Source organism: Pan paniscus, chromosome 3 (genome assembly GCF_029289425.2).
Source record: "Pan paniscus chromosome 3, NHGRI_mPanPan1-v2.0_pri, whole genome shotgun sequence".
NCBI lineage: Eukaryota > Metazoa > Chordata > Mammalia > Primates > Hominidae > Pan > Pan paniscus.
This window is the reverse complement of record NC_073252.2, coordinates 149,532,981-149,560,018: the sequence shown is the minus strand read 5'-3', so window position 1 is coordinate 149,560,018 and position 27,038 is coordinate 149,532,981. Positions and strand designations below refer to the sequence as shown.

The 27,038-nt window shown below is 45.5% G+C and overlaps 2 protein-coding genes across 7 annotated transcripts in view; one reads left to right on the top strand and one right to left on the bottom strand.

Moving 5' to 3' along the window:
- The window catches only part of GATB (glutamyl-tRNA amidotransferase subunit B), a 90,254-nt gene extending 81,060 nt beyond the window's left edge, over window positions 1-9,194 (top strand). Inside the window, exons 11-13 of one of the 2 annotated variants that reach the window (XM_003815888.5) lie at window positions 176-254; window positions 7,150-7,284; window positions 8,748-9,194. In XM_003815888.5, the coding sequence (XP_003815936.3) occupies window positions 176-254; window positions 7,150-7,284; window positions 8,748-8,876 (343 nt within the window). In that variant the 3' untranslated portion in view covers window positions 8,877-9,194. The remainder of the gene's footprint in view (window positions 1-175; window positions 255-7,149; window positions 7,285-8,747) is intronic. The other variant, XM_008968902.4, reaches the window with a different exon arrangement.
- A 331-nt stretch (window positions 9,195-9,525) lies between these two features.
- Window positions 9,526-27,038, bottom strand: part of FHIP1A (FHF complex subunit HOOK interacting protein 1A) — a 258,783-nt gene continuing 241,270 nt past the window's right edge. For all 5 annotated transcript variants that reach the window (XM_034959259.3, XM_055111917.2, XM_055111918.2 and 2 more), the window contains 3 exons: window positions 23,598-23,776; window positions 23,110-23,248; window positions 9,526-17,518 (listed from right to left, as the gene is read on the bottom strand). In XM_034959259.3, the coding sequence (XP_034815150.1) occupies window positions 17,265-17,518; window positions 23,110-23,248; window positions 23,598-23,776 (572 nt within the window). In that variant the 3' untranslated portion in view covers window positions 9,526-17,264. The remainder of the gene's footprint in view (window positions 17,519-23,109; window positions 23,249-23,597; window positions 23,777-27,038) is intronic.

Below are 27,038 nucleotides of genomic sequence, written 5' to 3'. Positions count from 1 at the left end.
GATATAAAATAAATAAGTAAAATAAAAGAGAGCCCAGTTGGCCTGCTGTTTTCATCCCTAGGCGTGGGTCTGATATTTACCCCCACTAGAGCAAGAGTTCTGATTCTGAACAGCCATTCATGGATGCCCTGACAGTGTGCAATGTAAATGTGTTTTCTCTTTTGGGGGCCACCAGTCCTGTCACACCCTCTGCACTCGCTGAGCTTCTTGACCTGCTGGACAGCAGAACAATTTCTTCATCAGCAGCTAAACAGGTATGTCCACACTCCCGACAGCTTCTGACTGTGCTACTGTCCCAAGAAATGTTTTCTGTGACACCCAAATGCCATCACTGAGTGACTTTCATCATGGAAGTATTAAATGCTAGTAGTGGTGTTTTTAATGCTGAAAGGTAGAAACATTTTATTTAGCAAGGGTATGAAGCCAATATGTGCAATGCAGGCAGTTTGCTTCTCGTCATCATCGCTAACCTGGGGAAATAGTTATTGTCTGGTCTTGCCCTGAACATCTCCGCCTGACATGTCTCCTGTAGCCCTTTTACACCTGAGAACTTTCCCTCGTGCCCAAGGCAGCCTCAGCTCAGCTCTCAGCCTGCTGGGGCTCTTGTCCCACCCCCACACCGCCTCCCAGCCAGTCCCAGGGCTCCCTTGTCCCTGCTGCATGGTTGCCCTCAGAGAGTCTGTCCTCAACAAGGAGGGTGAAGTCAGACTCTGCACTTTGTAGATAAAATGTTACAGACATGCCCAGTGTGTGAAAACTCAGAAAAATAGCATCATCCTAAGCAGCCTTTTGTCTGTCTATACCTCTGCCTAAGTGCTGGGCAGTTGAAAGACTCGTGGAATTCAGAAAATTCTTACAAATACATACCCAGAGGGCTGGGCACAGTGGCTCACGCCTATAATCCCAGCACTTTGGTAGGCTGAGGCGGGTGGATCACGAGGTCAGGAGTTTGAGACCAGCCTGGTCAACATGGCAAAACCCCGTCTCTACTAAAAATACAAAAATTAGCTGAGTGTGGTGGCGGGCACCTGTAATCCCAGCTACTTGGGAGGCTGATACAGGAGAATCACTTCAATTAGGGAGGTGGAGGTTGCAGTGAGCTGAGATCATTGCGCCACTGCACTCCAGCCTGAGTGACAGAGCGAGACTCCGTCTCAAAAAACAAAAACAAAAACAAAAAAAACACATAACCAGAAAGATCAAGAACACCAAGGCGGCTGCCTCATCTCAGCTTCAGTGATCGCAGCTGTCAATGCTTCAGCCAGAAGTTTAATGTTATTTTAATGGTGCCTTTTGCATGTAACGTTTATCTGCACCGACAGTAGTGGCAGGTTACAAAGGGAGGCTTGGGGAAAGTGGCTGCTTTGGGATAATTATGAGGCACCATAGTGCACGCACCGGGCTGGGTGCTGTGGAACTGGAGACGGGACTAATAAAAGCTCTGTTTACCCACCTCAAGTGAGGCTGTCAACTACAGGGACCTCACCGCATTTAGGAAAGGCTCTTGCTTGTCTGGATGTCAGGGGAATACAAATGTTTATGACAATGCTGAGCAGTTGCAGGAAGATTAGATGGCCTGAGGGCAGAAAAAGCACTATATATAGAGAGAGAGAGAGAGAAGAACACATTGAATTATTGCACGTGAAATGAAAGAAGGGAAAAACCTTCCCCTTTTCCTACTCATCCTGCCCCACAACACAACAGAACAAAACACCTAGTGCGGTGAATAAGATAGTTCCAGTAAGAAGAAATGGAAAATGTTGGAAGACGCTGACAGCTGGGTTCAGATGTAGGGACGCTTTCAGATTTTATCAGCTTCCAGCATGTTTAAAGGAGGTGACTTCTGTGAGGCAGTCAAGCGAAAATACAAGCCTGGCTAGAAGGGGGTCTAGTGTGTGTTGCTTAAGGGGGTCCCCGTGATGTATCATTGCCTTGGGGTTTTTTTTGTTTTTCTGTCTTTTTTTTCTGTTTTTAGGAAGTTACTGATTTTCTGGGGGAAAGTAATATATGTTGATCATAAAAAATATAAGTAATATAGAAAAGCAAAGATTCTCAGGTTCTACCACCTTGAAATAACTACCTTTAATATCAGATGAACATCATGAAGGAAGAAGGGGGAGGAGGGAGGAAGGAAGGATAGCAATAAAGACTTTCAAAGACTGAAGTCATGGTGTACTTTTCTTTAGTTTATTTCTTATTATTATATAGTGTCAAACATTTTATCTGGATATTTCATGTATTTTTTGACTTTGTATTATTTATTTTTATTTTATCTGGACATTTTATGAAAAGTACATCTGTGTTGTGGCACGCATCAGTCCTTCACCCCTTTTTAGGGCTAAATGGGGCTGCTCGTCTGCCAAGCCCCTCCACCATTGTATGGACACACTCCATTTTGTCTGTCCATTCATCAGTTGATGGACATTTGAGTTGTTTCCACATTTTGGCTATTAGGAATAATGCAGCCTTAAACATTCATGTACAAGTTTTTGCACACAGGCTGGGTGTATACCTATAGGAATGGAATTTCTGGGTCATACGGTAATGCTGTGTTTCATTCATATAATGAGGAAGTGCCAGACTGTATTCTAAAATGGCCGCACCATCTTACAGTCTCACCAGTAGTGTGCGAGGGTTCCAGTTGCTCCATGTCCTCACCAGCACTTGTTATTGTCCATCTTTTTGATTCTATAGCCATCCTAGTGGGTGTGAAGTCGTATCAGGGAGGATTTGATTTGCATTTCCATAATCTGTTGAGAATATTTTTGTATCTTATTTTTATAGTGTACTTTTTTAAAAAAGAAAAAATGTGTTACAGATATTTTTTTCCAAATTTAGTAGAAGAGTCCAAGCATGGCTTGGGTTTTAGAAAGCTGTGAGCCAGAACAGAGACTCTCTGATCCTACTGGTTATTGGTGTTGCCTCTGGCAGAACTGGAAGAGGCTCCAATAAGTGATTAGATAGATGACCAGGGGATAAGGAAGAAAGGTGACTGAGTGACTGACTCCTAGGGATGACAGACACACAGAAAGAAGAATCATGTCCTGAGAGCAGAATTCCGAATTCCAAAGAACCTCCCACTTTGTGCTCTAATTGGTTATGAATCTGCCTTTCTCTGCCTGTCTCTCACCCACTTCCTTGTGCATTATCTTCATTCCTTCTGCCTTTCACTGCACCCTCCTCCCAGGTGTCCTGCCAGTGCTCCCGACATTTACAAACCTCATCCCTTCAGCACCCCAGAGCCAGGGGAGTTAAGAGGTTGCTGCCACAAAGCAGCCTTGTTCTTCAGAATCAGAAATAGAAGCTGGGAAATTATATATCATCATGAGCAGTTATCTCCTGGGAACTGTAGACAAAAGCATCCCGTGTGCCCCTCACAAGACCCAGGCTGTGTATTGAAGTGGCAGGTGGCACCCCGTCTCCTCCCCTCACTAAAGACAGGGTCAGCTTGGACACATCAGACTCCCAAACTGTCAGAGTTACAGCTAACCTGAAAACAGCCTCCCAGGATTCCCAAGCCTCTTGTGACTCGCCCTGGATGTCGTCCAGACAGCTGGTCAGTCATGGTTCAAGGGAAATCGCATGGGGTGTGTAGGTGTACGAAGGAGATCCTTCGTGCATGTCTGGAAACAGATGCAGATGATCCACCATCCCCTGAGGATCGTCCAGTTAACGTTTCTGGAATTGGGTGCCGCAGAGATGGAAATCGCGTTTAACACACAAGTGTTCCATAATAACCAATCTCTTGTCTACTTTGTGGTCTGCTTTAAAGAGAAATCGCCAAAAACCTTTTAATGTACAAAATGTTATATATCATGCACCAAAGCTGTATTACAAATGACTAGATGTCTTTTTCTCTCTTTAGTGCTTCAGTTATCTGCACAGTTTACTGGGCCCCGCTTTATTAGGGGCTTGGATTGATGTTTGTGCCTTTCTAGAAAAGTAACCTTTCACAATACTTGCCTTTGACCAAAAAGGGGGTTCCCTTCTCTGTAACTGTCACAGCTCCCTCCATGCCATGTCCCTTGAACAGGTCTTTCCTCCATATCCTGACCTTGGAAACCCAGGACAGGCAGGGAGAGGCTAGAGGCTTGTGTGCTTTCCTTCAGGATACTTCAAAAATAGCTTTAGCTAGAAACGGTTGGGTGGCAGCTAAGAGGGTGTGTAAATTCAGTCCTCAGGGAACCAAAGGCCGAGTCTCTGCCCCATGTGTCAGAGCGGGCTCCAGTGTCTGTGTGTGATGGGGAGTTCCCAGCTTGCATTACCCAGTACTCCTGGTTGGCCATTTATTAACACAGAGGACCAGCACTGTGCTAGAAATTCCTTGTTACATCTGTTTGTCTTGGGTAGGCAGCAGCAGGGCCTGGGAGCTGCGCTCCTGGCTGGAAACAGTTGCACTTGGATATCACTTCTCAGGGTGTGATTAAACACAGACAAAAGCTGAGGATTTATGCTGCAGCACAGGGCTCGGCAGCCACAGAGGCCACTCTGTGAGTGTCAAGAGGGCCAGGAGCAGGAGAGTCTGGCCTGGAGACAGGGACGCGCCACTACCACCCAGTGGCTCCCACCCTCCTGGACTCCAGCCAGGAGTGCACAATCCTTGTCTTAAATAGGATTGAGCAAAGGATGGGACAACCGGCGTCTGTTGTATAAGCCTAGGGGGCTGGGGACTGGGGCCCTCGACTGTCATGGCCACTGCACTAATTTGTGGAGTTAACTAACATTATGTATTCTAACTCTGGGAGGAAAGGACATTTCAGCCACCGGGCTCCCATGTGTTCCAGGAGGCTGCTGAATGATGTTTCTCTAGCATCACTGCTTGGTACTACCCCGCCTGGCCCTCCTTCTCGGGGAGCAGCCAGCCTCTTCGTTTGAAGGCATCTGTCCTAGAGGTGCACTGCTTCTCCTTCTGAATGGTGTGATTGGAAGTGATCCCCAAGCACTCTGCCACTCTTCCGCTTATTTTGGCCCAGGCAAATCCAGCCAGCATTCGAGCTGTGGGTGCCGTCAGAAAGAGGCTGGCTCACTGGCCAGCCTGCTCAGGGTCTGCCGTGTGCTTCCCACTGCAGCAGCTACCACAGGCGCCGAGAAATCGCTCCCTGGTCTGTGTCTGCAGAGGCAGACCCAGGAGTGGCCCCGCCTACTTCCAGGCACAGGCTGCTCGTCCGCCTGGTTTTCCTGGAGGGAACTGCTGCGTAGATTTTTCACGAGCAAGTCCTTACAGGTGGTTTCTGTTTTGAGCCAGGTTTTCAGCTAGGAGCTTTTTTGGGAGTCTGTGCAGATGAACAAAATCAACACTGGTCAAAGTCTAGATATCTACGAGGAGGGGATAAATTATGATAAATACATCTGATGGATACTAGATCTTTTTATTAAGAAAGTACTTCTGTGCTAAATGAAAAAAAGCAGGACACAAACTGAATATACGTTATGATCCCAAGTATGTTACAAAACAGAAAGAAAAAGATGGGAAGAAAAAACACCAAAATATTAACATTGGTTTTCTTGAGAAAATGGGAATTCCGGTGATCTCTTTTGATCTCTCCTGTATTTCCTTATATTTTCTGCAGTGAATGTGTATTAACTTTTATTATTAGAAAATGATTTTTAAAATTTAAGTCCTAGTTCAAAAAATAAACGTGTCAGAGAAAGGGGGCAGATGGACTCCTCCGACTTACAGGGCAGCTCCATGGAACGCCATCCAGGTCCCCAGTGCTTCTGCTGCCAGCACTCCACTGATAAGCATGTTGAGAGTGAGGAAGTTTCTTCCTGCTTCTGTGCCCCCTTTCTCCCAATGGTTTCCTCATTGTCAGGCCACGTACATATCTGCTGAATTGAGTTGGAGGCACGTGCATTCTGTATTTTTCTAAGAGTAGGGCCAGGCTTTTCCTGAGCAGTCGGGCAGCGGCAGAGGGGTGCCCTGTAGGGAGCTTACCCAGGACCTGCCAAGCACACCTCCTTGGCCACAGTCACAGCGCACGTTCTGAGGCACCAGGCTGAAGGCGCAGCGCCTGTCCCAGCAGTGATAAGTATTTGTGGTTTGTTTTTGATTCAGATTGGGGAAGACTTTGAGCCCTGCTGAGACTCAGAGCATCTCCCTTTTATTTGCTTTGCTGTTCGTGCTAATTATGGAAGAGCTCTGTTTTTCCAGGAGGAATGGCTCCTGGTTGGCCCGTTCTCAGCCACCAAGGTAACAGGGAAAGTTTGGTGTTCAGTCATGACTGTGGACTGGACGGAGGTGGCGCCGGTGGGAGACCAACAGAGGAAGCTCTCCTCCCGGCTCCCAGTTCTGGCTTTCGCTAGAAGACAAGAGAAATGAGGAAAACAGCTACCCTAGGAAATGCCTTCCTTGAAAATGGTTTCCTTTTTCTCAGGTTTGATGAGTTTGGGGATTTGTTGTTGTCATTTTTTAAGTAAAAAAAAATGCCCCAAACATTAGTGTTCATTATCCTAGTCTGATTTGGGTCCGGCTCTACCTGTAGGAGATGAATGTGGTAGGCCAGGGGGCCCCTGTGGATTCTAATTTATGTTTTCAGTTGTTTGCCATTTTGTATCTTCATTACGGGGCTACTTTCCTGCCTCCCTAAAGTCATCTTTCCCAGCATGCTGTTTCTGGACTTTATTTAGTACCGTGGTTACCTCCTGCAGGCTGTGTGGCCCCATCCTTCACCAAAATGTCACCTCAATTAATTCGGCGGCCATGAGACAGATCCATCACTGGCCCGCCGACTCCCGTCAGCAGGCGCCCATGAGTGATGGGCATCTCCACGCCTCCCACGGCACCCCCCCCCCCATATGGAGTCAGCCGGGCAGGACTCACCATCCCTCTGGGCACGAGGGCACCTGGCTGCCCCGAGTCCTCTCACGCCCTATGCTGAGGGAGACTTCAGCCTCAGGAGGAGACCCCGGGCACATTCATTCCACCTAGCTGGCCTTGTTCCCCAGCCCTGCACTCAGGGATGCCTCAGGAGAGCCAACGCTCTGGCAGGGCAGCCAGGTGCCCTTTTCCTTTGGGCCAGGCCCAGGCAGTGGGGACTTAGTTGAATCTGCTCATTCCCACCCCAGCTCCACACAGCACAGCAGTGCAAATGGAGCTGGCAGAAGAGCTGACTTCTCATTTCTCTTTCCTCTCCCTTCTCTGGCCCATAGGTGTTTGAGGAACTGTGGAAGAGGGAAGGCAAGACTCCAGGGCAGATTGTTTCAGAAAAGCAGCTTGAACTGATGCAGGACCAGGGGGCACTGGAGCAGCTCTGCCACTCTGTGATGGAGGCCCATCCTCAAGTGGTGACTATCTCGGGCAGGGGAGAGGGCCAGAGCCAGCCCCAGGACATGCCCAAGAGCCTCGCCATCGCTCCCTGTGGCAGCCCAGAGGCTCTTCCTAAGAATGGCTGACCCAGTTTCATCAATAATTCCCTCACTGTCATCTTTTTAGTTAAGGTCAGAAGAGATGAAATAGGTGGCTATTGGAAAAACACAACTTCTTTTCCTATAAGGAGGATGCCACCCCTGGAGTTTACTCTCCATGGGGGTGTAGTTTAAAAGGGTGTCAGCAAGCTCACGAAATCCAAGCTGTGACCTCCCAGGTGTGTCGCCCTCTCCCAGGGTTGGCATTTCGAATCTGTTGTGGTTAGCGCTACTTCCTAAGGACCTCCCAGTAAAGAACCAGCAGGTGTGCCTGCAGAGCAGGGAGAGTACAGGAACTTCAGCTTCATGCTTCTAAGAGGTGGGAAGAAAGGCAGAAGGGAAAAGTATTCATAAATTGTGGAGAAAATCCCTGACAGGAGCATGGCTGAAAACCAGGTCATTTTGTGTTCTTAGCACAGCACAAGACATAAAAGCTAAAACGAGTGGCATCCCTCCCTCCCCAAGTCTAATCATATTGTCTAGAGATATTTTTTCAGTGGGGAAAAAAATTGTCAGCATCTTTTTCAGAATAATACCCACCCACCCATCAGCTTGCCGGGGACACTCACAGCTCTGTAAAGAGCTCTCGATAAGGAAAATGAGCCTGCACCGGGCCTCCACAGCCTCGTCTTCCTGCCTCATCTGTGGTGACTGATAAAGACGTGCCAGTAGTTTCAGGCTTGTTCTGTGGCACTTGAGTGCAGATCCTCATGTCATTGCCCTTGGAGACGCTGCAGAGCAGGAGGTCACGTGGTGGCCCTAAGAGTCAGTGGCTATCTGATAGGAATTCAGCACCTCCTGGCTTCCTCACTCCCCCTGCCCACACAGCACACTCCCCCCCACCCAGCGCTCTGGAAGACTCGGCCAGTGTGTAGATCTGCTTTCCGATAAAGGAATCTTCTTGGTGGGGAGCAGGGGGAGAAGGAAAGCCACACATTTCAGCTGAACATCACTGAGAATCAGAGAGGTGTCCTCACTGATTAGACGCAGTGATTCATCATCTCAGAGAGATTATCCCTCCCCAGACTCAGTGTCCTTGGTCATTGTGGCGTCGCAGAGGAGAGGGCCCTGGCTCCCACGTGCCAGCTTCTCTGGCTTTCGGCAATCACTTCTTGCTCATTTTAATCAGAAAGCAGAGTAGCAAAAATCTCCTTTGACAGGAGCCTAGAAACCTACTCAGAAGTGAGGCCCCTCCCCTTTTTCTGTTCTACATTTTATGTCTAATACTAGTGGAAATAAGCGGAATTTAATTTTCAGTAAACTTAAGCCTTAGTTTGGGATTTGGGGGCATGAATCTCTTCATTTTCTCCTCTTAAGTAAGTAAGTAATTTCTGTCCTTCTAGGTAATGGATGTGAAGAACAGAAACCCCAGAGCTATAAATAAACTGATTGGGTTGGTCCGGAAAGCGACTCAAAGCCGAGCAGATCCAGTCATGATAAAGGAGATCCTGGAGAAGAAGCTGTCATTGTGAGATGTTTGGGATCCCCTTGCCCAAGGGACAACAGTGCAGCCTGACTGGGAACAGGATCCCGTGAAAGCTGATGCCCATGTGCCCTGAGAGCTGCCTCTCAATCCCTGTCCCGAGCCACAGCTATGGCGTTAATGTCACCAGTGTTCTCACCCTCTAGGCCCTGTGCCTGGAGGTGCCTCCACAGCCGACCAGCAGCCACCCCGCCTGCTTCATGCACATCAGGAGGGTCCGGTGAGGCTGCAGCAGTGGTTAAGGAGTAACACCTTCTTGTATTAAGGAATTTTAAACTAAATAAAATGTATGTTGGAGATACTGTTACCCATTCTAAGAAAACTTTTCATTCTGCAGTTCCTTCAACAAATATTTTTGAGCAACTCCTAAGGGCCAGCCATTGTAGGTGATCGGCATTAGCAATGGTCAAGAGAGACTGTAATTTGGATGTATTGTTTTCAGACCTAAACACAGGTTAACAAAGATGAAAATACAACCAAATAAACTGGCACAGTATAAACACTTGCTTTGTTTAAGGAGGTCTCAAGAGGGTGGGGAAGGAGGATATTATTAGAATTAATCAACCTATCGACTGAGTAGAAGTGATATTGCCTGTTAAACTCCCTCCCCATCCCAGAAGGCACAGTCTGAGAATAAATGAATTAAAAAAAGTTTTCCAATAAATTTAATCAATAAAATATATACTGAAATATCACATAAAAATTAATTAACTTACACTTCAAAGATTGTGCAGCTGACAACTCCCCCAAATCCCCCAACCCTCAGGCCAAACAAGATAAAAAGAAACAAGAAAAAAGTTGTAACATGAAATTGACTTGTTTTGCTTGGAAATAAGATTATAAATTAGTAAATCAAAATCTTGACCTCTCATGATAATCGTGGTGTGCTGCAGGCATCACGATGAAGGCGGGGCTGTCTGCACTCCTGTGCTTGCAACACTAATACTGTTCTCTCCACTGCACCGGAGCACCTTTGTTCGGTATATATATGCCTTTGTTACCTCTGACTCACGTCGCTTAAAGACCAGTTTTGCAAATGTTTTTTAAAAGCATACTTGTCAAAACTGTGATGTAAGAGAATAAAATCCTTGGAGGCCTTGATTTGAAGCTGTGAACCTGTAGCCTACCAAGGACAGTAAAAACATTCCCGTTGTGAACACTGCTCCAGAAGCAGCTGAGGAACTAGAAAAAAGTGGACACCCCTCCATCACCAATTCAGCGACTCATGCTTCCTGGCTTGCACAGTTGCTCAGGACTTCCCTGAGAGTGATGAGAAAGGTGCCCCTCTTCCCCAGCCCAAAAGGTAGGCAGAGAAAGGTAACCAGTTGTGTGGTTCATTTTGGACAGGCATGAGGAGGTGGCTTTTTAAAAAAAGTCTTTTAAAAAACTTAGTGACAGAATTTTAAGAGACTATGTGACCTTACCCGGGAAGCCAGGTGCCCCGCATCCTGTTGCGGTCCTGAAAACTACTGGGTCTAAAGTAACATGATTTTCACCAAACCTCTCTACAAGACAGTAAGGCTGAAGCAGTTCTCTCCTCACTCTGCAAGTCTGAATTACAAATGGGCAAAGGTGGTCTGAGAGTGGAGTCTGACAGGATCTTTATTTTGTAAGAAAGGAGAAGGTTCAGTTTCATTTTATAAATTCTGTTTTCACCAAAAGTTCTGGCTTCTTGGTGACTAAACCTTACAGAAAGCATCGAAGATCTTTCCGGACCATTTAAAATTAAAGGCTTACTTAAAAGGGGGTGCAGCCAGAAAAGACATTTACCAAAACTATTATGTCAAGTGCAAACTGTATTAAGGACTGATTATTCCCAGAGGAAGATGCCATTGTTAAAGCACTTGATTTGTCCAGGCTGATTCTCATTCAGCTCTGACAACTGCCTGTTGTCTTGAATGCCAGCTTCTGAAATCCTCAGAGCCAAACCTTGTAAGTTGATATCATCACTGCTGCTAGGAAAAAACCAAAGCATGGCTCTGACTGAAACCCGATGAGATATTCTAAAGATATGTTTACATTAACACCCCAAGAAATTCGCAAAGATGGCTCTGCTTATAAAGGGGCCTCAGTGAAATACAATTTTACATTCTTGCATGAGTGTGCGTTTAGTCTGGTCTACTGGTTCACTCTTCAGGGAGAAATCTCATTAAAATGTATGAGTTGGCACCACAGGTGATGCCATTGCCATCTGTCTCAGGAATCCACACACCTGTAGGCTGGGTGTATAATGCTGAGGCTCTGACTAGAAGTTAGGAGTGTGCTGGAAAACTGGCTCTGCCCCAGGCTGGCTTGAACCAGCTCTGCCTGGTCAGGCCTAAACCCTGTGTTCTGTTGTCTGGGGAGGAGGTTGGAGGGTTCTGGTGGGAAGGCAGGAATGTGCCAGCCCTAGCACTCTGCATGCTACCTAACAGAGGGAGTATTCAGTAAAAGCTCGCTTACTGTATGAAACAAATTAATGGACAACCTTTTGTGGGGCCCTTTTGAAGAGACACTGGTGATACTAACTACTAGGCTTCTACATTCTGGGTCATCTGGGTCTAGAAAAGAGCTGTTTAATCTCTGTCCAGGGTTACACATCAAAGTGAACTTCTGTTCCTGTCTTTCAAGGTGTAGGCCTAGGCCTAGGAAAAAGAACCTAGATCATTATTGCACCAAAGTAAGGATATTTTAGCTGAGCTCCCCCACCCCATGTACATTTTAGTAATTATTGCTAAAATAATTACTAAGATGGCCTCGAAGTTTTGGAAAGTACACACCCTCCTTCAGCTTGGAGTTGGTTAGTTCAGGACACAGCTTATGGCCATGACCCGCTATTTTATATTGTATCTTTCATTTCCATTGAATTTAGTTGCATAGTTTCTACATAGTGACTATTGGGGAAAAGCCACCAGATCTATCTGAAAGGCCATATTCTTTACCCATTACCAAAAGCAGCATGGAAGTGGCTGCCATGCCTCTTCAGCAGGTTTTAGACAAACATATTCATGGATTATTTGCAAATAGAGCTGACCCTTGCTTGTGAGGTGGGAAGCATCTGACTGAAACCCTTAGTCAAATAGCTTAGCAAGAGTCGTGTAAGTAAGATTGTCAACACCAAATTCCCTCTTTTAAAATATCCACAGGGCAAAAAGGGGCCTTGTTACAGGTGGGCCTTTCATAGACTTGTCCCAATAAAAAGTCAGCTGACACACTAAGCAGCACAGACTTCTGCAGCCTCCGTTCCATGAAATTTAATCTGGCCTAAGAGCTTCCATCACCTTTGTTGGGTTCTGAAATGACACAGTAAATCTAAACTCCCCGAAAGATGCCTGGAATGCATGTCGAAGTCATGCTGACAGGTCCTATTGGCCGTCTTGTTACTTGTGTGGGTAACAGTGAACTAGGTTAACTTAAAGCTTTTAAGACATGAACAAAATTCACAGTGACCCTACAAGCTAGGAAAGGTCAGTCCTAGCTAAAATCATGATCAGTTTTAGGATTCTACGTGCAAGAGGTCAAAGAACTGAAGGCTTCCACCCACCTTCTCCTGGTCATTCTTTTCCCTAAAGAACCTCTGAAAATCTTTCACTAAAGTCCTGTTTATCCAGTTATTGAGCTGCCAGGATAATCTGTAGTCCCAAAACAAGTAATGGCCTAATAAATGCCTGAATGTAGAGAGGATTTACTGAGGCAAAATTATCCTAAAAACCATTCTCAGTCTTCTGAGAGCTCTTTCTAAAGCATTAGGTTTACGATGTTCATTCAAAAAGAAGAGGGGGAAAGAGTCAACTGCATTCTCTTACAATGTTTCCTCAGTGATGTGATTTAAGGGTGGAACATAAAGTGGTTTGACAGTGTTCTGTTTTAAGCTGTTACTTGATGGAAAATTAGTGTTGTGTGATTTACAGACTGATGACTGAAGCAACAAGGGGCCTAGAATATCTTCCTAATGACTTAAAGCTGATGTGGCATCAGCTACAAGAGACTGCTGTTTCCAGGAAGAGCTCACACTGCAAAGCAGGCTGCCGTTTGCAGCAAACCACACATGACACCAGCCTGAGCCAGTCACTTGAAGTCGCATGTGCAATAATAGCTGACCTGCAATAAAGTGTTTCATAAAAATGGCAAGCATGACAGACAGCCATTTCAGTAAATACAGGGCTGGTAATTAGCAATTACATTGAACTGCCCTTAAATGAGAACTGGGGCATATGCAGATACTGAACACCACGCCGGGACCATTTAAAATTAAGGGCTTACTTAAAAGGGGGTGCAGCCAGATAAAGACAGTTTACCAAAACTATTATGTCAAGTGAAACTGTATTAAGGACTGATTATTCCCAGAGGACGATGCCATCGTTAAAGCACTTGATTTGTCCAGACTGCTGCGGCTGTGCTTCCCTCCTGAACACAACCTAGACACGCTGATCCAGATTCAGAAGAGCAGCCCATCCACAACCCTAAACCTCAAACAGACCTGGGAATCAGTCCACATGACGGCCACAGCCAAGCTGATTCGGAGACACTGGAAACAACTTTCGACCCTGAGTATCCACTGGCTGCCCAAATTAAACAGGCAACCCCAATATTCATGTAGCCTGTTTCTAGATTCTGTTCATAAGAGGATGCTTTCCTGACAAGACCCTGGCTCCATGATGTCTTATCCTGGACAGAAACTAACTATATCTGACGTAAATAAAAGTCACCTGCTAAGGAAAGGGTACTCCTGATGACCTATAAAAATACTGAATGCGTCCTACCTAACACCTGACAGACATCCACTCCAACCCGAGCACATCAAAGTATTTTCCAAAATGATACTCCACCAAATGGGGACCACTTCACAATTCCTCTAAATACCAGGGAAAGGAGGTATCTAATGGTAAAGAAAAATCACATCTCTAACTGGCTATTCCAGCACTCCCATTTCATGGTTGGGAAATTGTATTTTACCAGCCATGAAATTATGTTTTAGGCTGAACCTAAGTTGGAATTTCTTTGTGCAAAATTTTAAAAAACATTTACTTGGCCATTTCCAAAAAATCAATTTTAAATATCCCAGTGCTCTCATATATTTTGAACCACAGAAGTCACTCAGTCTGGAACTTTAAGTCAGGCCCTGAATTATGAATTGAGGTTAATGTTGTGATACTCCAGGAACCCTTGGCTCCCTCACCTTTCCTGCCCAGGCCAGACGCAGTGACGCCAGCTCAGGGGCTGCGCCAGGGGGCGGTACCCACGGTTTCTCTTCCCCTACATTCTTCCAGCAAGGAGCACAGCGACTGGTGTAGGAGCCTGTCACATAGAGAAGTGTCCACACTCTTGGACCGTATCTTTAAGCATGCCAAACATATTTAAGATTTTCCCCCAACTCATTATAAAAAAAGATATTTCTAAGGGCTTGCCGATTTACTTTAGGACCAGAATATTCTACTTCATTGCCAATGATTTTTTTCCTGACAAGGAGTTCCCATTCTCACCCACCCACTCCCTGGTTTCTTCATATCCGCCTAGATCAATGTTCACTCCCCCGAATCGTGCAGGATTTGCTCTTCTCCTGTGGATAGACTCAGTTCTCTGCTGATTTTCTTTGGCATGTCCACGTCACTCCCTAAGTAACCCACTCTCAGTTATTTCACCCAGCCACATGGGTTTTCCTGTTCTGTCTACATCCAGCTCCATTTTCTGACTTCATTTTGCAAAACCATGGACAAAAACTTGTGAGGACTGTAATGGATTCAGAAACAGGAACCAGTTTCCAAATCCAAATAGGAAGTTAGTGTTATCGTGTGAGTTTGCTGCCAGCACCCCAGCATGAGAAGTTACATTCTCCTGCCTGTCACTGCACACACCAGTCATCTCTGTCCTCATTTAAAGTAAGTCTACTTCAGGCTGGGCCCAGTGGCTCACACCTGTAATCCCAGCACTTCGGGAGGCCAAGGCGGGACAATCACTTGAGCCCAGGACTTTAAGACCAGCCTGGGCAACATGGTGAAACCCCATCTCTACAAACTATACCAAAAAGTTAGCTGGGTGTGGTGGCACGTTCCTATATTCCCAGCTACTCGGAAGGCTGAGGTGGGAGGATCACTTGAGCCCAGGAGGTTGAGGCTACAATGAGCTGTGATCACACCACTCCACTCTAGCCCAGGCAGCGCAAGACCCTGTCTCAAAAAAATAAAATAATAAAGTAAGTTTATTTCAGTACCTATTGAAAAAAACAGTAAGAGGCACAAAATCAATCTTTTCCCAAAGGAAACTTTCCACAAAGGGGACCATGGTATTCTACAATGCAGAAATATGGATTCAAGAAGAATCAACACCACCACCAGATAATGGAGAAAGGTGTAAATCAAACTACAAAGCTAAAGAATTCCATTTACAGATGTAGCGTTAGCATTTTATGACTTTGTAAGTCCAAACAAGAAGATAAATACTTGTGCAAAAACAGAGTATAATAAATTACAGCCGAACTTCCATCTTCAACTGTTCCTCTTTCTCTATCTTAAGCTACCTTCTTTTCTAATGGAGACTTGTGGGCTGTGCAAATACAACCAGACATCAGGAAGCCAGGAGCAGACCAGTCTGCTGTGCTTCATCCCTTCTGGCTGCTGCACCACAGCTGAGCAAACCATTTGTCAAGACAAACAGAAATGTACAGTGAGTAGGAATCTTTGGTGTCTTGCTTGGACTATGAAACGCGAAAGCAAGGCTGGCTCCTAACAGCTCACCCTGCCCAGGCCAGGTCTTCTGTTGTCATTTCACAGGCCAGCTCTCAATTTCTCATTCACTCAATATAAAGCTGCTTCAAGATTCCTGAAGCACAAAAGGGCCTCCACTGCTCCACAGCATTGCAGGTGTGGTTCTTCCGCCACTGTCCTGCCTGTGCATGAAAGGCCTGATTAAGACCAAACCAGTGCTCCTGAGGCACAACCACCAGACCTGTGGCTGCCCTCAGGGCTCCACAGAGATGCCCACAAAGAACAGAGAGAGACAAGCCTTCCAACTTCCTTCCAAACAGGCAGGCTCAAGCTCGTTACTTGCTTCGCACCTGCAGAACTGGGCCCAAAATAGAGGGGAGTGGAATTTAATATCCATAAAAATCAGTTGTTTATGGTCTCATTTTCAGCTCACAATTATTCTGTTTTCCCCTCTTGGTGGTGGTTTAACATGGCTGTGGCTCTAAGTATAATCCTGCCTCTTGGAGCAGGCTGCAAAGCAGCAGAGGGACGCTCATACAGCACGTTGGGGCCTTCTAATGAACCCCATTACTCGGAAGGCAGCATTTCCATGCAGAGTGAGTCGCCAGCAGGCACTTGGCTTTGCAGGGCTCCAGGTGACCTGTTTGCATTTACATCCAAGGTCCCAAAGTGGGCTGTACAGTTCCTGTTTCTCTACAAAGTGCAGCTTACTAGCAAAAGGGAATAGAATTTTAAATAATGATCAGTGTTTTTACAGGCTGCATTTAGTTTATCTCCCCATCCCACCCAGCATACCCTCCCTGAAAAAACCCACTATGAAATGGCTTCACAAGTTAATCAGTTTGTTTTTATAAAACACTTACAAAAATAATGATGGTTGTCTTCTTACATATATATGTGATACCATTACTTCTTCATCTGATCAAACTCCTAAAAACCAAAGTAACAGTTTGCATAGGTATACTTAATTTTGTGCAAATCTTACTAATATAAGGCCATCTTCAGTGTTTAGGTAGTGTCATGCTGATTAAGCTCTCAAGAAATAAGAAAAATTATCTGCATTCCAAATTCTCTCCAAGGACATCCGACTTCCCAGGCAGATAGCTGAGGCTCTGCCGGCACCATAAGGCAACACACGCTGGGGACGACACACGTCCTGGAAGTAAAATCCAAAGGGACAGATGATATGTGCTTTCGTGATGGAGGCAGGAGGAGCTCCATCTTTACTCTTCCTTTATAGAACAGAGGCCAAAATGCAGGAGGCAACAGGACCATTCGCACAGTTGCAGGTGTACAATCTTCCTGTGCTGCTGAACAGCTGGAATTCTGACATGGGGTACTTCCAGACATCACTGAACCCCAATATCTGCTTGACGTGATCTGAGCTGCAAGAAGAGTAACTCAAAGGGATAGGAGAATGACAACCAAAAAAATATAAGGAGGAAAAACAGAGCAAAGAAAACTGCCAAGGGAGCAACCAGCTTATGAGACTTACATTCTATATATAACATAAGGTGGAAAGGCCCGGCTAGAGAGAGAGAGGAAAGATACAGAAAATTCCCCTCCCCACAAATCAAGTATTGTCAGGAAACATTAAAGTAGAAATCTTTGTAAGCAGCTTTGCATTTAACATTCAGTCAAGACACTAAAACCTTACAAAACAAGAACCTCTATTAAAAAAAAAAAAAAAAAAGCTAACAGCAGGAGTCCTCAAAGTCACCCAAGATCTTGTAGCACAGAATGGAGTGTTCCTGGGCCAAGGCCGCCAGCTCCTTCAGGAACTCTGGGAAGAGGGCAGCAGCCAGCATGGGGTTCCTCACCGGCAGGGGCAGGTTGGGGGGTGCCTCAGCCACCTTGGTTCTGTGGGTCAGGAAGGGCTGAAGCACTCTTGGAGGTCCATCCAAAAGGTTCTTGCCACTTCCTGTCCTGGAAGCCTCCTGAATGGGATCTGAAAGCAGAAAGAAAACCATCATGGTGTCCCTCCATAGCCTTCTCATCCACCCTCTTCAGTGAAGCATGTGTTTGGGGGCAGAGTTGCTGGAGAGTATCTAGTTATGAGTGCAGTTCCTGTAACGGACTAAATCCTGAAGATGCAGCCCTTGTGCACTCCATGACACACATATTTGCCCAACAGATATCCTCCACCATATAGCATCTGATATGAGACTTTCACCCAAAATTCCTTCTAAGGAACTTCATGCAGAAATCATGGCAAGAATATAGGTTTGTCAAGAATCCTCCATGCCAGAATGTGGAAATGGGGGAAACTGACAAAGGCATCTCCTGTCATTGGCTTATTAAGGGGCGATGAGTAGTCCCGCCTGCCCTGCCAGCCTCTCATGCTGGGATGACTGTTCTCCCTTTGCCAGTTAAGCCCTGACAGCACAGCATAGCTCCAGCAGGGAGGCTGGGTGAAATGGGTCACTCCAAGCTCTCTGCAGCGGGTGCTCCAGCCTCTCGGGCTCCCTGGTGACCTCCAGTCTTCTGGCCAGGACCTCCAATGTTTTACATAAAAGGAGAGCGGAAGATTCCTTGAGATCAGCAGAAATAATGGAAGGGAAGGAAGTTGGGTGCTGGAAAGACCAGATTAAGAACTTCCTGCAACCATGGGGAATTAATAGCAGCAAATGGCTTAGAAGCCTATATTGAAGAAGGGTTCCCATCTCAATTTCAATAACATAGGCTTAAGATGAGTTCAAATTTTAACATATCCAAGTGATTTGCATTTTCCTATCAAATCAGTTTTTACTAATTAAAATGGTTCAACATCCCTATTTGATTCCTGAACATCATCAGCCCTCATATATTTGTAGGAATTATTTATGTCTTCCTCTGCCCCCTACCCAAACAATCTCATTACTCCTTATAAATCATTATATTCAAGTTCTTCGTTATTTTGGCTGCTTCTTAGAATTCAGTACCATTTTTCAACACTCTTCTCAGAGTGTTGCTTAACTACAGTACTAAAAATTCTTGACATTTATAGTACTTTCCACATCTCACTACTATAGTCTTTAGTGTTAAAAAAAAAAAAAAAACAACTTCCACTTGACTGCTTTAAATATCCTTTTAGATTAAGGCTTATCACAGCTTTAATGCCATAAAGAACTGGAAAAGTTGCTGAGAATCTGTCTTCTGCTACCTTTCAGCAGAAATTCATGCCCCAGCAACAGAGTGAGCACAAAAGTGTTGATGTCACTGAGGTACATGTCAACCTTGGAGAGCACCCCTTCTCATCCCCAACCCTAGCTCAGGCCCTGTCACTCTCCAAAGTGCCCAGCAAAGCTCACAAAGGAAGCTGGCCTGCGTTCCAATGGGGACTGGGACACCATGGACCTACTCCCAGACCGAGACCTGCACTGTTCATGCTTGTTCCTCCACCTGGAATTCCCTGCCCCATTCTCTGCTCACCTAAATCTTACTAGCCTTAGAGGCATTATTAGTACAGTGGTTAAGACCACAGAGTCTGCCACTTGCTGGCTGACCTCAGGCAAATTGCTTTACCTCTCTGTACTTCTATTTCCTCACCTGCCAAAAGCTATTCATAGAGTTGTTATAAGGATTAAATGAGTCAATAGGTATAAAGTACACAGGGACCTCTGAATGGGTGTCAGCTACCACATCCTCCTCATCAGTACAGTTGCCACCAACTTCACAATGAATTTCCAGTTTCCTGCCCCCAGAAGTCATTCCTATAGTCTTTATGCCTTCCTCTGCCCTCTACCCAAACAGTCTCATTCTAGCCTCCTCTCCATGTTATTGACCAACTAAGGCCTGCATTGCCCTTCAGCCTCACATTGTTTATGTTTTATCACCTCTACTAGACTCCAACCTTTCTCAGGGCTGAGCCCTATCTGATAACATGTCTTTAGCAACCCCTAACACACTTCTGTATTCATAGAAGCTAATAAACATTTGCTGAATAAATGAGTGAAGGAACTGATCTCATCAGTCTTCCCTACTCCTGATTCTCCCTGCAGCTGCTCGTATTCCTCTCCCCATTCTCCTTCAAATTCATTCATTCTCTTCCAAATTCATTCATTCTCTTCTCCCCTAAAAAGGGGTTTTGTGACTCATTTGTCTAGCTTGATCTGTGAATAAAAAGTGTCATTGCTAAGGCTCATTTACCCAGTATGAATCCAAGAATCAGAACTGTCTTCACTAATGAAGGCAGAACACCCAGTGAGGGAGACCAGGGGCTGGCTGGGAGATCCATAGCATGATTCCATCAGTGGTGGCAGCACATTGACCCGGGCTCCCCTCCGGGGTCTTGGCCTTTCAGTGTGTCACCAAGCACCATCAAATTCTCCATTCAAAAGCAAGCAGACCCGAGTTATGGTCCCTACCTGGCCACCAGCTCATCATAAAATGTCTGTTTCCATCTCTGTAAACTGGGGCCATTACCTACCTGATCTCCCTTCTAGAATCAGTGCCCAGTAAAAGGGCTCTGAATATAAGTAAATACAGTGAACTGTTACTCTGTGGTTTGGAAAGTATTTGAGTAGAAAGAGAAAGGCATGGCAAGTGGCTGAATCTCAGAGACCAACAGCCTCAAGAATAATAATGTGGAACTGGGAACAGGACGTCCGCTCTCTTTGGAGCAGCGGCCACACAGACTTTTACTGCTGTTGGAAGCATTAGTGAGGAGGCTCGTTTTTCACTGGGGCTGCCAGGAGGTGAAGGGAATGCAGGGCCTGCATGATGGAGCAGCTCTGGCTACAGACGCCTGAGTTACGCCCCTCATAAAAGGGTCCAACAAGCATGCACGAGCACCTGAAGAAAAAGGCAGGACGGAGGGAAGTATAAATAAATGTCAGAATTAGGAATGGCTTCTGAAATGTTGCCCTGGGTCTGAAAAGCTGCAACACAAGGTTTTCAAGACTAATACTGGGAAGATTTCAGAAGTGAGGAGAGAGATACGTTATGTGTTCATCTCCCTGGCAGCAGCATTAGGCAAAGGGCAGAGCACACAGACACTTGGAAACCCAAATATTTGGCCCATTACCATAATTCTTCATTGTAAATTGCTCTGTATCCCAGTGAGAACAGGCCTCCCAGATTTGACTCATTTACAGGAAATCACGTCACAGTAAATGCTTCAGAAGTCAGCTTTGTACAAGGGGACAGGAAACTCTCATTCTGTCAGTTAAAGATGCTTTAAGTGGGGGAAGAGTATGACTTGGCTAACCTGGAAAAGTTAGAAAGTTAATCTAAAAAAACTCAAGTAAAAGAAAAATGTTATATCCAGAGAGAAGATTCTTACAGGTCAGAGCCCTGGAGTGTCACAGACCTTACTTAAGGAGCATGGAACCCAGCTAACTAATTTGACAACCTTAGGCAGTGAGAACAAGTTCCCTGGGCACATATTTTGCAATCATGGCCTCCAGACATTCTGAAACCAGGACAAGCCCAAGGTGTGAGTGACTCCCACCCCTTCCCTGAATGTAGGGGTTAAGGCTCAGTGTACCCTGAGTATCTAGTGTACCTCAGTATATCTAGGTTGGTCAGTGTGTACACTCATCTCCTTGAATTAGCTAAGACGGGCTCAGGCACTTGAGTTTCATGATCCTGGCTGAATAGCCTGGACCTCTAATTTTGGCTTCCTTAATGAAAATTAAGCTAACGGCGCCTTTTTTGCCCTTTTCAGAGCACTGTTTGATAATGAAAATTGACCGCTTGAGAAAGCCCCTTATAAACTGTAAAATACAATGAAGACCAGGCCTTGTCTAGGAGACTGCAGAATGCCCACAACTTGTTGCAGCTCTTCCCATCAAGAGGTGGGGTTTTTGCTCCATTCTTCAATCTGCGCTGGCCCTCTGTCTTGCTTTGGCCAACAGAATGCTGCAGAATGGACCTTACGTGAGCTCCGAGTCTGAGCTTCAAAAGATTTTCTATGCTTCTGCTCTCACTCTTGGAACCCTATTAACTGTGACATGGACCAGCCTGGGCTAATCTGCTGGATGGTGAGAAACACCCCCATCACCTCCATCACTCCAGCCAACAGCCACAGATGTGAGTGAGGCCATCCTAGACATCCACCCACCCACTGATGGCAGACACACAAGCGAGTCCAGGTAAAATCAGCCTGGCCCAGATCAGCAAAACACCCAGATGACCACACAGATTCATAAGCAATCATAAATGGCCTTGTGTTAAGCCAATGAGTTTTTGCAGTGGTTTATTATACTGGTAATTGGTGTACCTTCTCTTGCAGGGTGGGTGGCAGCAGCATGCGCCCTGTTCAGGAGGAACACAGGTCACACACTTACCACCCATGTGTCTAAGGAGGCCACATGGCACCCAAAGTCTACCTTCTCACAGAGATGCCAGGCTTCTTTCCCACCATGAATGCCTTTGCCTGCTCTTCTCAAAGCCCGACTCCTCACTTTACCAGTGGCACATGGCCTACCTTTCTTTCAAATCCTACCTTGCAGTACCCTAAGAGCTCATCACAACCCAAGTTCTGGCTTCAGCCAGAAAGCACCTAAGAGATGGAGAACAAATCCTTCATTTAAAAATCAAGGGACATTGGGCCTGTGAGGTAAAGCAACCAAGATCAAATAGCTGCACAGGGGCAGCATCAGGCCTTCAGAGTTCTGGGTTCTTTTCAGCTTCTTTGAAAGGTGGAACAATTGCCCTGAGTTTCATTTCTGCCGCTCACTGCCAATCTTGTTTCTGATCACTTGCCTTTGGCCCAGGACTGAGAGCCTTACTCTCTCCATTGTTCATCTGCCACAAAGAAGCCTGACTGGTCTGTGTGTGGAAAAGTAAAAGCCAGTGCAATATGGGGCATTCCTACTTTGCTCCTACCAAGGCCTAAGTCACAGCTCAGGGGACAATGGTCAGCAAATCGGTCCAACCAGAGCTTAAATAAGGTAAAGCAGCAGTGGTGCTCCCAGGCCTGGCCAGCCATCCTCAGCGCTCCTACTAGCACCGACCCATGCCCCCACCCCCACTCCTCACTCTGCCAGGGCCCTGGCCTAACATCTCCTCTAGAGCCCATAAAAAGGCACTCTCAGAGATCTTATGCTGAGCATAAACTTTACTTCTCCCAGTCCAAACCGTTTTTTTGTTTTGTGTTTTGTTTTACCTCCTAGGGCCCTAAAGCACACTTATTTTTGGCCCAAGAGCCTCTGAAAACATAATAAAGAGAACACACGCCCTCCTCAGAACAGGCTGCCCAAAAAAATGGCTCGGAGAGTGCATATAATGCCTCTTTCTGGCCCATGTGTGCCGTGTGATTTATTCTAGCCTGACAATACCCTACACATCAGCTCCTTGCAGGCACCACTCTCAGTTAAAAAAACAAAATCCCCTCTAGACCCTCCACAGAGGAAACAGGCCAGGTGTGAGCAAGGCAGACCTTTCTTTAGGTTTAAGAATGCTAAGAGGTGGTTCCTCCCTGTTGCATAAAAATGAAAATATCTCTGAATGCTTCTAGGATCCAGAAGCCAGTGCAGCATCTGTGAACTGAGGCCAGTAGGCCAGGGACGTGGAGGAGGAATTTAAGGAGGGGCGCTGTGGAGAAACCTGGCTTACCTTTGGTTAGTGCCGCAGGGGTCATATCAGACATGTCCACACGGAAGAGCAGGTATTGCTGAGCTTGAATGAGGAGCCCTGGGAAGTCTCTCTCCACAGAAGCAAACTGTTCAATCTTGTTTTTCACAGATGCAAGGACCTGTCAAAAACAGCATTACTGATGTTAATGCCTCACCATGAAATTCCACTCCCAGTTATCAATATATCTTGCAGGTAGCACCCTCATTATGGGAACTATTATGATGTTAGACATTTGTTCATTTTTAACTGCCTGGGTGTTCTGCGTAGGGCACCGTCAAAACATCAAACTAAATGAAGCTCTACAGTTTGTCTAGAATAAACTACACAGTGAGCTTAATAGGACAGGGAAGGAAAGCAAATGAATTAGAGCAAAGGAATTTTTGAAAAACAAAATAAAGAGAAAGAGATGCCCTGCAAATTAGCACCCACAAAATCAACAGGTGTGGATGTGGGTTCAGCTAACATACCTGATAGAGAGAGCGGACGCTTGGCTGGAAGACCATGTTGGTGTTGAGCAGAAAGGAGCGTAGGAGTGGCTGGGGGTAGCTGGCTAGCTGAGTAATGATCCCGATAAGCAGCAAATTAACATGTAAAGAGTTCTCCAGCATGTTCTCCAGCTTTGACAGGACTACGCTGATGAATGGGCCTGCAGGAAGAACACAAGGCTTCAGGGCTGGCTGGGCTCACAGGGATGCCTTTCCCTGACAATTGCAGAACCATCGGTGCCACATCTCCCAAACCACCATGGGCCCACAGGTGCAAGCCAGACACAGCAAATATGGCCACGTTTTCTCCTGCCTCAAAACCAAAATGGAAAACAAACCACCATGGCAAAAAGAGAACAGAAAAATAGGCATGGCTACTGACATTTTCACTCCATGAGCAGTTTTGATACTTATTAAAATTATCACAGATCTCGGGAAAAAAAAACAAATAATTTAACTTTTTAAAATTAAAATATGCTTTTCTACATCATTCCTGTATTTCTTGGGGCTGCCAATGCTTAAAACATGACAGCCATCATCTCATGATGCACGGACTGTATGGACGGTAGGGTTTCATGTAAGCACCAGAGGCCATTAAAAGTCTTAGTAATGAAAAATTCTCTGTAAAGAACACCAAAAACGCACAAACTATGTTTATCAAATAGCAACACTGTGAACAGGGGTTGCCTATCCTGAACAAGCACACTGAGAAAAATTTGGTTTTGTCAAGTGTCGTAATGTGGAACAATAAAAAAAAATAGGTGAGAGGTGGAGGAGCCCCTGCTTATAATCTTAGTAGCCTTAGCAACTCGGTAACCACACCTGAATTTTCAGAGGAGAGAGAAAAGGGTGTCAGTTTTGGGAGATACAGTTTGGCATGTCACAGATTTCTTAAAAAATAAAATCCGTATGACAACAAAAGCAGTCATTTTAAAAAAGCAGTTAAAAAATTAGTCATACAAAAGCGGTCCATTAAGAAAAAATAGGCAAAAAGAAGTTTCTGCTACTTTGGGTCACTAGAAAATTAATATGCTTTGAGTTCATTGAGGGCAGGGGAAAACCAAAAATAAATCTGGCATTAATAAACTTACTTGAAGATACTTTAAATTTTTACCATAAAAGTGTTCTGTTAAACACAATCAATGAGAATTTTGCATTTCCCTTGGTGGAGCTATTGATGATGCTACTAAACCATGGCATGTTTACAACGAAAGCACACATCCCTTGATATATAAGCCATGCCTTATGAAGATGTCACCAACATTAATACGAGTTTAACAAAAACATACTTCATCACAAGATGCTTCCTTCATTCAGAAGCCCTGGTAGCATAAGAGAGTAAAACCCTTTGCAAGGAACAGAAGCTCTGTGTGTGGAATGGGAACACCAAACCGAAACCTTTACCACACAGGGGAGGAACAGGGTAACTGCAATATCCCTGTCTCCAGGAACACTAAGGATGTCTCTAAGGGATCTCAACACGAGGCACCATCTCCTCATGTGTGGCATTTAGCCTCAACTTCCCCATCCTTGGGATGGGAGGCAGAGGTCTTTAGTCACTTTCCATGACATAAGAGGTCAATGAACTCTTCAGATAGAGACTCTTTGAAGATGCTTAACAAACAACTGGGAGACTTGCCAAACACATTTGGAAACTCTGGATAGGGACCCCAGTTTGAAAGCAACTAATGGTTTTCCCATAAAGAACCCCAGAAATGTCAATGGCAACTCTTAAGGCATCGCAACACAATTCGGCCTTCAAGGTAGATCTAGAGGGGGAAGGCTGCTGTCCTCAGCTTCCTCTCACCTGCTCCCCAGCAGTCCCTGGCTTAGCATCTATTTCCTTCCAGATGGAGCAAAAGCAGGTGAATTAAGACATACTTAGGTGGGCAGAGTCTTCTGTAAAACATATGACCATAAAATGATCCTTCAACTTCTCTTCCCCAGTCCCAGACTGTGCCTTCCCCAGTCCCAGACTGTGCTTGGCCTACAAACTCTAAACTGCTGACCATGCAGTGACCAGGGGGGACCATCCACAGGACATCACTACTATAAGGGGTGAGGTGGGGGGGCACATGAGCTTGAATCCCATGCCCTGTGGAGAGGAAGATCATGTCATCACTGACCTAGGTGAATGACGGAATATCATTAGGTCAAGGCCAGTAGACTGTAATGATACAAATGGAGTCCACTTTGACATTATAATTAGCATCTGCTAATGAAATGACTCATCACTCCTTGGGCATGCGCAATTAAAAATGTATTAAAACTTTCAAATTCCTACTTTATTCTTAGTTTCTAGCACTAAAAAAAAAAAAAACCCTGCTTAACAAAAAATGTGAGGGGGATCTGGTAAGCAGCTGAAAATCAAAAGGCTCAGCACAATTCAGGAAGCCGCAGGTGTTTCTGGAGGACAGCAGTTTTATTTTCTTCCCACATCTCCTAAGAGGACAGATAGACTCCCCGCCTCACAAAGTATTACATTCTTCAAAATCACTGAGACTCTCTCCACTGCCCCTCCTGTCATCCACTCACCGCTCTCCCGTTCCCCTGCCTCCATCGAGCCTGCACCCTCTTCCTGCACTTCCCCTGTCCAAGAATGGAGCGGCCATTGATTCCGTGCCTCCCTCGGCAAATTCTACCCTGGACATATCTCTGATGTGGACCTGAAGCTCCACCTCCCCTGCTCCACTGCCTAAGGTCAGTCTCATTTCCGGTCTGGACTCCAGCAACAGCATTTCTATGTTAATAGAGATTTAATTTAATTATTACTGAAAACATTTATTAATAACATCCTACCTGCCAGGCAATGTGCTAAGCACTTTTCATGTATCAACTCACTCAAGATTCAAAACAACCCTAGGAAGTATATTTATTATTTATCCCCATTTAAAGAGGAGGCAGAATGCTAAGTGAACCCAGCTTGTGAATAATAGAATTTTAATTCATACCACCTGTTCCAGTGCTCTTACCCAATGCATTATCTTGCCTGCCAAGGAGAGAGAGGGAGAGGGAGGGGGAGAGAGAGAGAGAGAGAGAGACACAGAGAGACCTAGTATTTTTAACAATACACCCTAGAGACCACACCTCGTGTCAACACATACAGAGCTGTCTCATCTCAGGACCACAAAATATTAGATTGCTAGGGTGTTGCACAAGCAAGTCAGTCTCCTACTGGTGGGCATTTAGGTTGTTTCCAGTCTTTTCCTATTCTAAACAATGCTGCAATGAACATCCCTGTATGTACACCTTAGCACACAGTGTGAATACAGCTCTGAGGACATTCCTAGAAACAGAGTTACTAGATAAAAGCACTGGCGCATTCTGAATTCTGACACGGCAATAAGGGTGTCTCACTTGTTTTTCCTGGCACCAACCTCTCCCCACTCCAGTGCTCTCCCCACACTCCTACCAAAGCTGGCC